At 35.8% G+C, this 16,043-nt stretch overlaps 1 protein-coding gene across 1 annotated transcript in view; it reads right to left on the reverse strand.

Annotated features, from left to right (window-relative positions):
- The window catches only part of PRKD1 (protein kinase D1), a 74,392-nt gene extending 58,880 nt beyond the window's left edge, over positions 1–15,512 (reverse strand). Inside the window, 1 exon segment of the mRNA XM_009319339.1 lies at positions 15,393–15,512. Coding sequence (XP_009317614.1) covers positions 15,393–15,507 — 115 coding nt within the window. The 5' untranslated portion in view covers positions 15,508–15,512.
- Between the last annotated feature and the right edge of the window lie 531 nt (positions 15,513–16,043).

Raw genomic sequence — 16,043 nt, forward strand, 5'->3', positions numbered from 1 at the left:
TATTTACGGTGAATAAATGCCAATGGCTAAAAGTATAATGGAATTAAAAATACAATCTTATGCTGAACTCACTAAGAAACCTCTGTGTACATTAAACTATTTTTAATAGTCTTTAATGTGAACGATCTGCAAAAGTTTAGATAGCTCTTAAAATTACCCAAAGAATTCATAAATATATATCATTATATACAGAATATACACAGGTGGGGTTTTTTTTTGCATGGTATCATCGGACGTCCATGGGCCCTGATGGGATGCACCCAGAAGTTCTGATGGATCTGGCTGATGTCATTGAGACGCCACTCTCAACAATCTTTGAACGATCATGGCGACTGGGAGAAGTGTCCAAAGACTGAAGGAAAGCAAATGTCACTTTTACCTTCAAGAAGGGCAAGAAGGAGGACTCAAGCAACTACAGGCCAGTCAGCTTCACCTGAAGCCCTGGGAAGGTGGTGAAACAACTAATCCTGGAAATATACAACTACTTCTGACACATGCTTTAGTTCTGCCTAACTAATAATGTTTTCTTCAGGTCTCAGATCTTTGATATGGGACCATTAGAGACAAGGAACAGAAGCACAACTGTATGTAAGCATTGCGTTTTCTCATCCCCACTTTAATCTTTCTAGGGGAAGACTAAAAAAGGGAGAAGGGAACCTAACAATGCTAAGTAAATGGAAAATTTGCACATGAAATGCCCAAGATGACAGAACCTGGAAGAAATAAATGTATTATTGCTCTGAACTGTGGTTAATTTTTTTAAATGGATTACAACAATTCAAGAATGACTCATCATGGAAACATCTCCAGTGCCTGGCCAGGTAGATCAGAAGGTCAAAAAGATAAGCAAAGTGTTTAGAGAATATATCGTTGCTCCACTGAAGATAACAAAAGTGTTCTACTGACTTAATAGGTTTACTCAGGATTTCACCCATGCACATAAATGAGATTGAAATTAACATTGGGAAATGGTGATACTAATAATCCTCACTTGACATTCTGTGTTCAGTTTCTTTGAGACCGACCCAAAAAGAAGTATAGTAAGAGACAACTGATGGATGAGAAAAACCACTGGAGGCATGGAAGAGACTTCCATATTAGGAGAGATTAAAAGACTGGAATTGTTTCATTTGGAGAGGAAATGAGTAAGAGTTTACCAGATTTAAGAAGAGGAGGAAGCCAAAAAAAACAAACCAGGAAAGAAACATAACCCCTGCAGTATAACCTTCTGCAGCAAACAATTAGAGTGGTAGGAGTCTTCATATCCTAAGAAGTAGGCAAGCTCTCCAAACTTCTTTATGGCAACAAGTCACACCTTAACTAAGTTAACAGAAACATTCTTGGGGCCTCTGTAAGAGCCAGAGTGAGCCAGATTTTAGTCAGAATGATAATGTCTCCAGGCTTGAGTCACACTACCATCCAGATATAAAACCCAGCAGACTGCAACCTGTGGCAGCTCCTGAGTCTCTTCCTTCTTAGTTTCTGTTTCAAATTGTTACATACCCCAAGGGAAGGAGGTTTGCTTGTTTTCGCTCAGACCTGCTTTAGCTACAAACCTCAAGCACTTCCTAAAAGAAGATCTGTATCTTCAAAGGGTTGCAAACATAATTTACTGGAAATAACCTTGAGACTGTGTATTGCTATTTGCTCTTTCAAAATACCAAAGCCAGCAGTCAGCCAATGAAAGTAAATTTGATGAGTTTAATAGTGATATTGAAAGATTTTTTTTTTTTACATAAGCCATATTTAATTTGAAACCTACTGGAGCAATGAGCTATTAAGAGCATGAATCCAGAGAGACTGAGAAAGTAGAGATTCTCCAGACAGTAGATTTTTTTTTCCTGACATATATCCAAGCAGCGCAGAATACACTGTTGACAGGTTAACAACATAACTTGTCTGATGGGCAAGTTATTCCAAGTGGGTTACATTTTATTTTTCATTATGCTCCTCTCTGAATCATTTACAGCTACTTTCCATTCAAGACTCACTACTATCAATTAACAAATACAGATACAAGTGTTTGTCAAGCATGTATTGGTCAAAGAAACTGTCAAACAAATGTATCAAATAAAAACCTATATGACAAATCAAAGAGTTTTCTGCTTAGCCTAGGCAAGGCTTATTCCCCATTACATGTTGTAGCTAGTGAAAATGAAGTGGGAGAGGCAGTTATTTGATGGAAGGGAATGGAGTCTGGTGAGGAAATGAGAAATCTTCACATTTTGGCAGTTTTATGATTAGAATCTGTGTTAGTAGCAGCAACAACTGAAAGAATATGAAGAACTGAGAAAAGGAGAAAGAAAATTTAATTGAAGTTTTCTTACTCACATACTCAAAAAGACGATTTAAATTTTTTAGAGGCAAACATTTTTTTTTTCCCTAATATACAACTTCAAGTGCTAGCTGCAGGACTATTCATTCCCCCTACACCCCTAGCACAACTTGCTCTTTTGCGCCTCTGGTTCCTGTATCAGGGCCATTACTTGGGTAATCCTCACACTTTTCTCTTCAGCAATACATCTGGTTGGCTATATATCAACATCTCACCCATGCAGGAAGAAAATATTAAAACTTCAGCAACACACGTAAGTGTGTTTTATATATATATAAAATATATAAGTGTGTTATATATATATATAAATATACATATATTGGGGGTGTATGCTCAAAAATTTTTAGTGATGGGGTGCACAATAAAAAAAATTGGAGACCGCTGATCTATAGGGCTTTGCTACTCTGCCTTGAAGAAAAGCTCAAGTGCTATTAAAGACACATCCTGTGAAATAATTTATAGCCATGTCCAAGTTTCACACACCATAGAGTAAGGAAAGACTAAATAGATTAAATATGTAAAACAGTAAACAGAGTTGATTCACCCTTTGATGGAAATATGTTTTGTATTAACATGCACTTTTGTTTTCTCCATCAATGCCTTTTTAATTATAAGTATTTCATATTGATTCAGACTGGGAATCAGATGATACCATCACATTAAAAGTCCAAATGAGCATAGAAATATCCATTAAAATATAGGACAATGTACCACAAACTCCAAGTTTCATTCATCACCTCAAGTCTTTTGAGAAAGAATCAGCTGAAGTGGGGGCTGCTGAATAATAATACCTGAATAATCTATTGAGCTACTGTTACTAAGTGGGTTGTGTTAGACAGTCCAAATGATAATATCTAAAACCTTTTAAAGAAGGGTAAACGTGATATGTATCATATTAAGTAAACTGAGTAAAAATGAATAAGAAAGGGAAAAAAATTGCCTCAACCAAATGAAAGTAAGATATTTTAAGGAAAACAAGTTTTTTTTTCAGTTCAGAGGTTTTAATATATATACCTACTATATAACAAAATCAACATCAAGAATGAATTAGACCTACTTTAGAAGCTGACAGGCTTTTTTTTAATGCATTAACTGCAATGACTGTAACTGTAATGAACTGTAATCAACTTCAATCCCACCTTTCTTGGAAAGCTGGCTATACAACTTATTGATGCATAATAACTAAAAATCACGTAATTGCTTATTCTACCCTAATCATAACAACACAGAAAATTCACAGGCATAGTTAAACTGATGAAACTTGAAAAATGTTTCTTTTCAGTGAAATCTTGTGATGAGAATACAAAAGCATAAGAATGACTGGATCAGACCAAAATCTACTAAGCCTGGAATCCTGCCTTTCAAAGAGGAGTTCCCAAAGCAGCATCGGCATCTGGTGGTATTTCCCCAGACCACCACCTCAGATTTCCATGCTTTGCAGCAAAAACATTCTCTGAAGCAGAGAGGTCACAAAGACAGATGATACAAGGGCAGTGACATTACGAGTGTTTTCTGTTTTGTCTCGATTCCTTTCCTAAGAATTCCAAGACTTGTATTTGCTTTTCTTGACTGGTACTGAGCACTAAGATGACATTTTCATATTATAACTTGAACTTCTCAATTTTGGTAGTATCAGCTAACTCCGAGCCCCTTGTTACATAAATAAAAATCAAGAAATTCCCCCGACACTTTATATTGATCTATACCGAATTTCATCTGGGGTGACACTGGCACTTTACTAGTCATGCTTTCCAGATCATGTATGAATGTATTTAACAGCACAGACCTAAGAACCTCTGCTAGTCATCTGCTTTCACTGTGAAAACAGCATGTATTTCTACCCGTTGTTTCCTAAGTCATAAACAGTTATTTATCCATTTGAGTATCTATCCTCTTCTTTCATGAAAGCATAGTTTCTTTATGAGCCTTTGGAAAAGAAAATGGTTGTATGACTTCTGGAAAACCAAGTACGTTATCTCAACTGAACAGAAAACTTGATATTTTCATTAAACAGCACACAAATAAATTGAAAATGTATTATCTCTGAAAATTGGACAATTAAAGGTGTACAATGTAGGATGTTTGATATATTAGCTTGCAGTGGAACAGTGACCTCTCATAAAAAGGTCCTGTCCTGACAGAAGGATTTGTGTAGCTTCACTCAAGGAAAATTCATCTTCCCTACCAATAATATTTTTTACAACGTTTAATTTTTTTATAAATACAAAATTACATTGTTTATGATTACCAACTAATCAAGCTTCTAAAATGACATCTAAAATCTTGACATGAGTGAGAAATCATTAGAGTTCAAAAAGCTTACTTAAAAATGAAAAGGTAATTTTGTTCCTATGAAGAAATACACTGCTTGCTTTCTTGCAATCCACGTTCACAAAATATTGCAATTATTTCAGATTTTCTGCTGCTGAAATAATCATTAAATACTAAAAACATATAGAAAGACCCAAGGAAGAATAACTAGCATGGTCTGTATTTCTGTAAGAGCACTAGAAGCAAACTTGACACATCAACTGCTTCCCTACTAACATTTGCCGGTCGCATATCATTTTACTCAGTGCGTACTGTCAGTGATGCAGCCAGAGAATATAAGGAAGTGATGTCGATAGGATATATATTTTTTCATCCTGTTTTTACTACTCCCTCCTGCAGCAGAAAGAAAAGAATGGTAAGGCAAGACGGGAGGGGGAGTTCAGAAAGATTCTGCTGATGCAGAAAAAATACCAATCTTGAAGTCTGTATCCAGAAGGTAACAATTATAACACTTATGAGCTGAAGACAAGACAATGAGGCAAAACATAAACAAAGAAGGAAAGAACCTTTTATTCCTAAGAACTTCAAACACAAAGTCATCTGTCTGAAATTCATGATCCAAGAACGATGTAGGCTAATGAACAGTGAGGGATACAAAATCAATCCACTTTAGCCTAATCAGTAATGAGCCTTACCTCTACAGAAGTAAGAAAAAAAAAATGACAGCTAGAGACAATTAAAAGGACATAGAGGAAGAATAGTTGTAAAAGATACCATCTTAGACATGATAGAGAAAAGATAGTTGTAGTTCTCAAAGACACCAGAAAAAGAGTGTGTTAAAATAGCCATGAAGACACCAAGAGAAGGATGCTTTTCAGTCACAACAAAGCAAAATCATGAACTGTGACCAACTATTGTAAGTACTATAAAATGATGTTCAAAGATACAACATCATAATGTTTATCTCAAGGAGCTGGCAGTTGAACTAACATTACAATCCAGTTAATACGTTGATATAAGGTATTTACTATGATTGTATCATTATCCACAGCTTTTATTCAGTTCAATATATTTTACCATATACGAGACAGTATAAACTGTACTGAATCCAAATAAAATGTCTGCATCTAATGATCAGGTGGTGTACTGTCTATGTGATATTAAAACAGAAACAGCTTCTTAACAAAAGCAGTGGATCAATTCCTGCCCTCATCAGCTCAGCAAGGGAACGTAAAATAGCTGCTATTTGACTTTCTTGCTTCAGGAATCCTGCCAAGTTGTGCACAACTGCTCACAGCAAGCATATCAAGTACATTCCACTAATTCGCACAAGATGCTAACGTCTCGTTGTCTGCCTTCCAGCAGTGGGCAAAAATCTCTTACATCCCAATGTAATTTTGCCCCAGTAAAAATAGATAGAATTTTTATAAGCAAACTCATATTAAAACTGTAAATATAAAACTGTTTTTTGTGCTATACAACATGAAAAGACTTGGCAAATTTACACAGCAGTTTTTAATTAACTTTCATGAACAAGGTATAGCGTCGGACATAAACTATGCTGGCAAGAACATAAGTCTGAAGGCATCTAAATGTCCTCAAAAAACAGAACTCAAAAAGAGTCAGAGTATAGAAGTACAGAACCACCGCAGCTCTCATTTGTCAGCTTGTTCTATGGAGTCTGTGCTTCCATTTAAGGGAAAAACGGCAAATATAGTTCATGCAAAAAAGGTCACAAATACGCAGATGAAGTGGTGGTGGTTGCATCTACAGACAGCTTGAAATAACTTCAACGCATCCTTCATTTTAGAAAGAGGTTAACTCATCTACAATCCAGATCTCATATAATAACTTAATGTAAAAACTTCTTAACTTCTTTAACTTCTCTAGAAAGAAAGGGTATGAAGGACTGACTGTACCTCTCCATCATTAATATCTTTTTATTGGCGTTAACAAATGGCAGTTGAAGTAAATCATTTTTAAAGGCTAGTCAAAAGAATACCAGAGAGCTTCAAAAACTAGGAGTTAAGCTTAAAGAAGCGAGTTTATCAGAACAAGCATATTCCATTCTGTTAAAAATCTATTGTGAATTTTACATTAAGATATTTTGGTGATTCTCATTTGCATCCTTTATTTCCTGAGTGGAACATGCAAGTTACCTTTTCATAGGTCCAGTTGAAGCTAGTAGCAAATACTACTTAATCACCTCAAGACTGAATAGCACTTTTCAACTTAAGCTCACCTTACATAAATTCACTTCCTCTTCTTGAGCAAACAGTAAGACTGCATTTTAGAGAGAGAGACCTACAAAGATGCAACTTTTGTTTTTTCTTCTTTTCCATGTTTATGAATGACTGACTACTCATTTACAGCCATCTTTAATTATAACTTTGACTGCAACTTCTGTACCTTGCTTCCTGGTTTGGGCTGCCTACTAATTTTTGAGAGTATTCTAATCAAAAGGAACCCTTCCTACAAATATAACTTGATAAAATCCTAAGTTTTGGATCCTTTTTCAGGCTGAAATGCAGTTTAACTAAGTAAATGTCGGATTCAATGAACACATTAGTGGAGATTTCCACAGCACTAGTAAAGGACTTTCCTCCTCTGTGCATCAGGAGACCAGATGAACTTTTCTAACGTTTGGAAGAAGAAATGAAATAGAAAATGCACAGCTAAGAAAACAGCAACATGGCAAGCAATAGGTTACTGACAGAATGGTATTAGTGATATTGTTCAAGGAATGCCCAGGAGTGCTGCCTAATAAACCAACTGGGTTCTACATACAAATTTGTGGTTTTCATACATTTTTGAAGTGTCCCCATATCTCCTACACAAACACTATCAGAATCCCATGTAGTCAACTGAAACAAAGTGTTAAAACAGATAGTATTTTAAAAATACATAAAATAAAAGGAAGAAAACAATGTAAGAGGTAAAAATAAAACTGTATTTATAAGGGCTACTGATGTTCATAACAAAAGTTCCCTTCTCCTCTTTTAATGTGCAGTTGACTGAATCTGTAATTCAACATACCCTTTTGCTTCCACTGTCATAATAATGCTCGACCTTTCACTTCCAAAATGCCAGAATCTATATTGGCACTGAATGACGATTCATCTGGCTGACTGCAATAGCCTGTGCTTACCTCTTCTGGACCAGTCAACAGACAGACACACAACATTTGTTCAGCGAGTTACGCAATTCTTGCACTCCATTAAAATCCTTCTGCATAATGCACCAATGCAAAATGCAAGAAATAATGTTCATTATGAATATAAAAGCACAGCAGGTGTTGCGTTCTGAGCTGATTAAATTTCTTGTGTTTCACCAGAAACCTCTAGCTCTACCACAAACTGTGTCAGTTATATTGTATGACATCCACAGGTACAATTTTCTTCCCTAAAATTGACTGAAGTGCTTCAACTACAATGAGCAACTCCTCTCAACTACAATTTTTTCTAGATAAATTTTCGTATCTTTCAAGAACTTGTAATATAAGCTCTAAACCAGATGATCATATTTATTATTCCTTAAACTGCCAAGAACATAAGTACAGTAAGAACAAAAAAATAATCACAGGTTGTCCAGACTTTATAAAAGACCTTGTTACTAAGTAAGCTACAATCAAAATTAGAAAATGCATAGTATTAGGATATGAACTGGTTGTATAACCCCATAGTACTAGGACTGACAGTTCAGCTTTCTCTACCCTCACCAGTATTGACATGTGCAATAAAAAATGAATGCAGTGGATCAGTACAGCTCTTGACATCAGATATCGGTGCCTCAGGGGATGTTTACCCACAGCGCACAGAGCTTTCAGCAGCAAAGCTGTATCAGTAACACTATGTTCTACTGCCTCTTTCAGACATGCCATTCAAAAATAATTGCCATAATATACCTTGAATTTACAGAACTTTAGAATGTATATTCTATTTAGATATTTGTAACATAGGCTAGAAATAAAACACTTCAACATAAGCATCTGAACATGTATTGCAATTCTTTTGTCCTTCCCACTGCTCAAGTGCTCAGTATCGTCCACTGTAGTGCTTGAGGCCAATCTCTCCTGTTTTCAGAGAGGTTTTTCCTCCCTTCAAAATAAATTTTCAAGGCATATCCGAATTATTAAGTATCATGAAAAAAATTCTTATGGGCCTGTATTTAGGTAAACTTTTTTTTTTTTAATTAAAAAGGAGAGATAACCCATCTTCAGCTAATTTGTGATGCACTATTGCCAAAATTTATAGTAATTTGAAACTATGTCTGAGCATATTTCAATAAAAACCTGCCTGCATTAGTTTGAATACTTTGCTGAACATTACGGATTGTTTATACAGTTCTTCCTCTTCTCCGGTGTTGCAGAACTGAGAATACTTTCTTCCCCTCCCTGACACAGTGGAAATGAATTGCTGCATTTAGTTAAGGCTCATCTGTGGGAGGACACTGATGCTCTTGAATGTTTATGGAGGAAATGTATTTAATTTCTTGTATAACTTGAGAAATCTGACTGAAGGCTTTCATTTGTAATAGTGTAACCATCAGTCAGGCCATGACATATTACAAGTTTCATTTGCTGTCCTTTGCATTTAGAGAGAAAGAAAGTCTTCTGATCACAGTGTTGTCTAGTGAAAAATGCTGAACTGTTAGCAGATGAGCCTAACTAAATCCAGCAATTTCTGCAGTGTTAAAGTTCATGTGCAATTTGGGGAGGAGACCATTCTCCATTCTATAGTATTAGAACAGGTATTGCATGGCTGATCTTTTACTTACTCTTGCTGTAGTTTTTAGGAGCTGATATTACAGCATGTCAATATAGAAAACATGTCTTAGCAATTACTCTTCACAGGAAACTCCTGCAGTAGGACAGGAGGAAGATTGAAAGCAGATGCAAGTTGATGAAAGCTGGGATTCCAGCTTCAGGAAACCACACTGAGGAATCTGGTATGACAATGCAACTGAAAAGGTGCAAACAACTGACCCACCCCTTTTCTTGGGTTTCAGCTGTTAAACTCCTTGAGATATCACCAACTGATGACTGAGTGGTCTCCACTCCTCCTCCTCTGGCAAACCTCATGTTGTTGTCAAGGTTTCCTAATAAGATCTCTTTACATAACTAGGTGGGTAACAACTGTTTCTGTTTGGGTTTTTTTTTATTATTATTTTAAAAGCTGATTTCAGTGGTTTATTAAAAAAATCACAACTGTCAGTCTAAGAAGAAGCTTGCATCAATTAACTACATCACTTTAAAACCTCATATGTGCAACTGTACTAGCAGAAAGGCATTTATGTGTGTGTAATCTACAAAGACAAGTTGCATTAAGAGGTATGAGGAATGAAAAGATACGTCTTGCTGAGCTAGAACCACTGTAATTGGGGAGGGAAAAAAAGTCCTCAACTTCAGAACTGCATGAACTAGATACTTAAGCAGTGGCTCTCCATGTAGCCCCATATAATTTTTGGATTTATCAAAGTAGCACCAGAAGAAAACACTTGTCATTTTTGGAGAAAAAGAAGGAAGAAGATTTGTAAATACAGTTTATCAATCTATAAGGGGAGTTGTAACATATCACATTTTCTTTCCCAGTACCTTAGTAAAGTAATAAGCAATAGAACTGATTGCTTTCAAAGTTAAAATGTGGATAATCTTTTAAGGTATTCATTACTTGAAATAACAAAATCATAAAATTCCTACAATTTTCTTAGGGGTTTTGTTTGTATTATATAAGAACCTTATAATCTTACGTGCCAGAAAAGACAGTGTATCTCAAAATAAACACCTATTTAGATTTACAGAATAGTGTTCAAAAATGCATTATGCTTTTCTTGCGGATCTAAAGGTCAGAAAGTAAGAGAAAACAAAATTTTCTGATTGCACATGCTATTGCAATAATTTCCTACATCCATTATCAGTACTTAAGGTGCATATATTTGAAATGAAAATGTTTTCTCCTAGATTGATAGATCTGCTATTAAATACTTATTTAATCTGATACTAAAATATTAAAATAGTTTTGGGGCAAGAAAATGAAATAATTTAAGTATTGTTTCCTGACTGCTTTAGTCCATTCTATCTGAATGGTCTTTCTAATATTTATAAACTGCTACCTGCTGTAAAATCCTTGGCATCTGTTTAGGTCATGTGCTAGAAATGTAATTTTTATGCAAAGTTCTAACAAGTAGAAGATTTTATATAGTGATGTTCTGAAATTCAGAACATCATAAGTGGTAGGCATAAAGTTAAAGAATCTAAAAATTGGTACGAAGAACTTCAAAAAAAACCCCACAGCCCTTCTTGTCAAGAAGTGTCTTTTTTTGTAACAAAAAGTCTGGAACATTAAGTCACTAGTAGCCAGAAGACCTAGAGAGATATTTTGATGATCTGTGGTGATATGATGGCTTGATAAAGATTAACTGAAATCATCCTTACAAAAACAATTTTTGGAATGAAAATGCTGAAGAACTGTTGTTAAAAGATATTAATTCTTTTTCTCAGTTTTGTTTCTTAAAACATAACAGGAGTGAAAGACATAACTAATACCCTACATAAATTAGCTTTCTCACTCATGTGGGGCATGCCCACCAAAGCAGAATAGTTCAAGAGCAGAGCACTGACTCACACAAGAACTCGGGCAACGGGAGAGAAAAGAGAAGGTGAAGAACAATGAAAAAGGAGAACTAATGTTTATACGTGTTACAACACAGACCTACTTAAAGCATCTGAGGTGCATGCTTGTAATCTCTTTTCAGTCCCATTTCACCATATTGTGCTATGATGACTTCCACGAGATTAAGAGAGAATACCATTTGATTAAATATGAAGGAACAGTAAGCTTCACCTTCTTAACTAAAGCAGCAAAAGGATGATGAGGGAAAATGTGGTCCCGTTGCTGAATGGGACAGGCAGCCTGGTGACAAAGGCTAGGGAAAAGACCAAGGTACTCAACACCTTCTTTGCCTCGGTCTTTACTGGCAAGACCAGCCTTCAGGAATCCCAGATCCCTGAGACCAGAGGGAAGTCTGGAGCAAGGAAGACTTACCCTCAGCAAAGGAGAATCAGATTAAGGAACATTTAAGCAAACTGGACATACATAAATCCATAGGGCCTGACAGGTTGCACCCATAAGTGCTGACCGATGTCATTGCACGGCTGCTCTTGAGTACTGTGCACTGTGTCCAGTTCTGTACTGTGTCCAGCTCCAGCATCCCTAGTCCAAAAGAGACATGGGCTTAATCTAAGTAAGAATCTAATCTAAATCATAATCTAAAAATAAATAATTTGGACATGAGGAAAAATTTCTTTACTGAAAGAGTGGTTAAACATTGGAACAGGCTGCCCAGGGAAGTGCTTGAGTCACCATCCCTGGAGGTATTTAAAAGACGTGTAGATGTGGCACTTAGGGACATGGTTTAGTGGGCATGGTGGTGTTGGGTTGCGGGTTGGACTCGATGAGAGGTCTTTTCCAACCCTAATGATTCTGTGTTTCTATGAATTTGCCATCTCTTGCACAGGGTCAGAGTACATTTCTGGTATGCACCATCAAATGTATTGGAGGAACATTGTGCGAACTTGATTATTTGATAGCAATATCATTACTCACAGCATAATTTTTTAAAGTACTCTGTACTGTTCTAAATCTATTGCCTCTGAAGCTAGTTTAAAAATAAGTGCTTTTATAAAGAATACTTCATCAGCTTTGCTAATATAAAATACTATAAATACACATTTATTTGCATAAGAACTAGATAACAATTTTTCATTGCTAAGGAAGGAAAGGCCCAAGAAAGACTTTCAAATCTTTTGGCAGAGAGAAGAAAAATGATAACTTCGATTGTTCAATAAAAACATGGAAAAAAAATCATAGTCTTTGGGCCATATGGAATTAAGAAACCAGTATACCTTGCCAGAAGAGTCTTAAGATTCCTCAACTCTGACTTGTAAGTAAAAAAAGCCACTTCATTTTAGTGAGGACAGGAGTGATGGCTGTAGTTAAGATTACATAAATTAGGCACTCTCAAAATAACATGTGAAACAGCTTTTAGCACTGGACTGGTGGTTGGTGAAAGTTTCCAGAAGTAGCTTTAGATATACTGGGGAGGTGGGCGACACACAAAAAACAAAAAAAAAACAAAACAAAAGCAGCCACAGAAAGAACCTAATTCTATTACTAACTACTGCTAATAGGATGATAAAAGTGAAACAAGAATTATTCTCAGGGATTAGAACTACTAATCGCTATCAGTGAAAACAAGTTAACAAAATCAGGAATGAAAGACTCAGAAACGCTATGACTATGCAGGTATGATCACACCCTATTTCCCGTGAAACTATGAAACAGTATGCAAAAAACTGTAATACAGTTAGTTCTCAATATATCATAATCTTATATGCGCATTTTGCATTGTAGATTTATTCAAGATACAATAATTTTCTTAATTTCCTCCATTACAATGACCTAAAAGATTTGGATCCCCTAAATTCTCTATTTTCTTTTCCTTTTTTCTTTTTTTAACCCACCATGACACACTGCTACAGTTGTACAACTTTTGATACAGTTGATACAGTCAATGAATTGCAAAAGGGGAATAGTCCATCACAGAAATGACGTAGATCAATAACAAGGTAATAAGCAAAGATAAATTTCTTTCATGAGTTCATCATAAATAAAACAAGATAAAATGATACAGTTGATCAATACTGTCAACAACTGTATAACAGAATTATTAGGAAGTGTGTAATAGCACACTTTGGGGATTTACCTTCAGCTAAAATTTGGTTACTAGAACACACTACAACAGTATGTTGTGATATTAAAAATTCCAGGCCTTCAGCCAGCAATGTATACTCTAAGCTGGAGGGTGAGAGGAAAAAGATATACGGATCCTGGGCAATTGTAGGTATCACCCACACTTTGACGCAGTGCTGGTTTAATAGCCTTCCTCTAAATATTGCAGAGTTGCTAATGCTTGACCACTTTTGTGGAGAGACGCTTCACCTAAAAAATAAAACCATAAATCCCCTAATGCTCTTAAACAGTATAGTTCTCCTTTACCACTTGCAAGTACTGCATAAAGTGCTGCTCTTGAAGATTTAAACAGCTATCTGCCTAATTTTGGCGAACTGGAAGATATGTGGTCTCCATTTCAAAAGCATATAAACAATACATCAAATAAAGCACTAAATTCCTCGCTGATTTTTTTCTATTGCATCTGATTTACTGATCTGGAGTGATTATTTTCTGTGGGAAATATGAAATAGAGATTACTGGTATCTTTTCAAAAGGGAAGACTTTGTTTCCTGATACGGAAAAGATGAATGATGACTTACGGGAATGACTTGCATTATTCCTCATTGTACCTCCTATTCTAACCAAAGGATATGGAATAGGGTCCTATACAAGAAAACTCTATTTAAAAGCTCAGTTGGCTTAGATTATGTGACCTAACTCTTGCCTCCACTCTTTTCAGCATCCATTAGGACTTTGGCTTTCTCTTCACTAATCCTATACTTCTCTACAGATTCAGCTTCTACTTTTACACGACATAGGCTTCTCCCTATTTTTAAGCGTCTTTCCAGATGCTCTAACTGCATGTTCCAACTGCAAAAATAAAGCCCTTCAGCCATCTTCTAAGTTTTATTTATCAAATACCACCTTTACATCTTTACAGTTCCAGCATTCACTCTACCGCATGCCCCTGTAAACTTTGCACCATTCCTAGTCACATACCTCATCCCTTCTTACAGCTAAGGTTTTGACAAGTCCTGTTGACAGCTAATGGCATCCCCAGACTTCCTCTACATTCCAGTCACACAGTTTGTGCTTATTTCCTACTTCAATTAGAGTAATTCACTCTTTACGGCCAAACATGCTCCTCAAATCCATTTGTCATGTCATTGCCTCCAAAATTTGGCCTTTCACCTCATGATTCACTCATACTACATCTCTTCTTACATCCCTTCATCTGCTAGTCAGCTTCAGACTATAACTTTCATTCTCTGGCTTTGCACGGACTTATATTTAAAGACCTAGAATTTAAATTTTCCTCTTCCCTTCCTTCTCTAATTTCAAAAATAAATCATGTAAGGAGTCAGAGCAGCCCTGGCAGCTATTGTTATGTAGGGCTTTGAAAAAGCAGTTACTCTATTTCCAGTGGACATTTTCATGGCACTTTATATAAGGTAAAAGCTAAAAATCCTTACTTTAAAAGGACCCCGGTCACTGTTAGCAAGAACGGCCTTGACAATTCCTCCACAGGTAATTACGAACTGACTGCATCAACTAATAGAAAAAAATGTATACTCTATCCAATTAAATATTAAACTGTGGATACTTCATGCAAGATATGTGAAGACCAATTCTAATTTTCAAGCTACTCTGTTCATTAAGTAAATGTTAAAATATTTTATCGTATTTTGTTGTTACTTGTTACATTTTGTTTCTACTGTGCTTCTATGAAAAGAGTTGTGCTGCCTCACAGGATGATTTTTTCCTCTAAAAATGTAGCATATACACATTTCAAATTGCTTATTAAAATTAACCTGTTGCTTAACTAGTAATATGGACAAAATAAGGCTGTTAAAAAGTATACAGTGCAATAGAAAAAGAAAAATAATTAATAGGCATAATATGTCTATATACATCTGAGAAAGACTTTGACACAGCGTAGCTCAAAGTCCATACAAACAAAATTTCTGTTTTCTTGAATCCTAACTAGGACAAAAATACTGTGGATGTTCTCAGTTGCAAAAGCATGACAGTAATTTTCATTGGTTTTTAGTTACCTGACAAGACAACTTCAACTAGGTCTCCTTCTTGGATATCTGCAGCTGATTTCACCAACTGGAGAATGTTTTCAGAGGTAGGGTCATGGCGGAAAAGCAGAATTTTGTCGTACATACCGTAGAACCCACATTCGGGAAACTGCAAATACAAACCCATGAGAATTTACTACACTGTAAAATACATAACTGTAAAATAAAATTAATATAATTAAATTTTGAGGGCAGACTAGACCATTCCTCAGACTACTACCAAGCAGGATATATATTTTTTCATATATGACAATATTTATCACTATATTCTGAAAATGGCTTTTTCCCCAAGCAAGTAAGCTCATTAGCTTTTCTCTTCCTCTGTGAGCAATGTGGTATCCAATAGGAAATGAAAGAGAAATAAGTGCATCCCTTAGCCACTGCTGATAACTTTTTCAAAGACAAGTTCCTGAGCAAGGTGATCTAATTAGATGTTCCTGGAGCAGGTTTTTGGACTAGATGACCTATGGAGCTCCCTTCCAGTCTATATTATTCCATGATTCTATGATCTCTCCCCAGAGAGATGCCTTGAGGCTGGAAGAAATATTTTTCAGCTCTGCTTAAGATGCAATGCCTAAATGATAGCTTATTAGGAAATACCTATTTCTTGAGACTAAAGTT

Source organism: Pygoscelis adeliae, unplaced genomic scaffold (assembly GCF_000699105.1).
Source record: "Pygoscelis adeliae isolate BGI_AS28 unplaced genomic scaffold, ASM69910v1 Scaffold71, whole genome shotgun sequence".
Lineage (NCBI taxonomy): Eukaryota > Metazoa > Chordata > Aves > Sphenisciformes > Spheniscidae > Pygoscelis > Pygoscelis adeliae.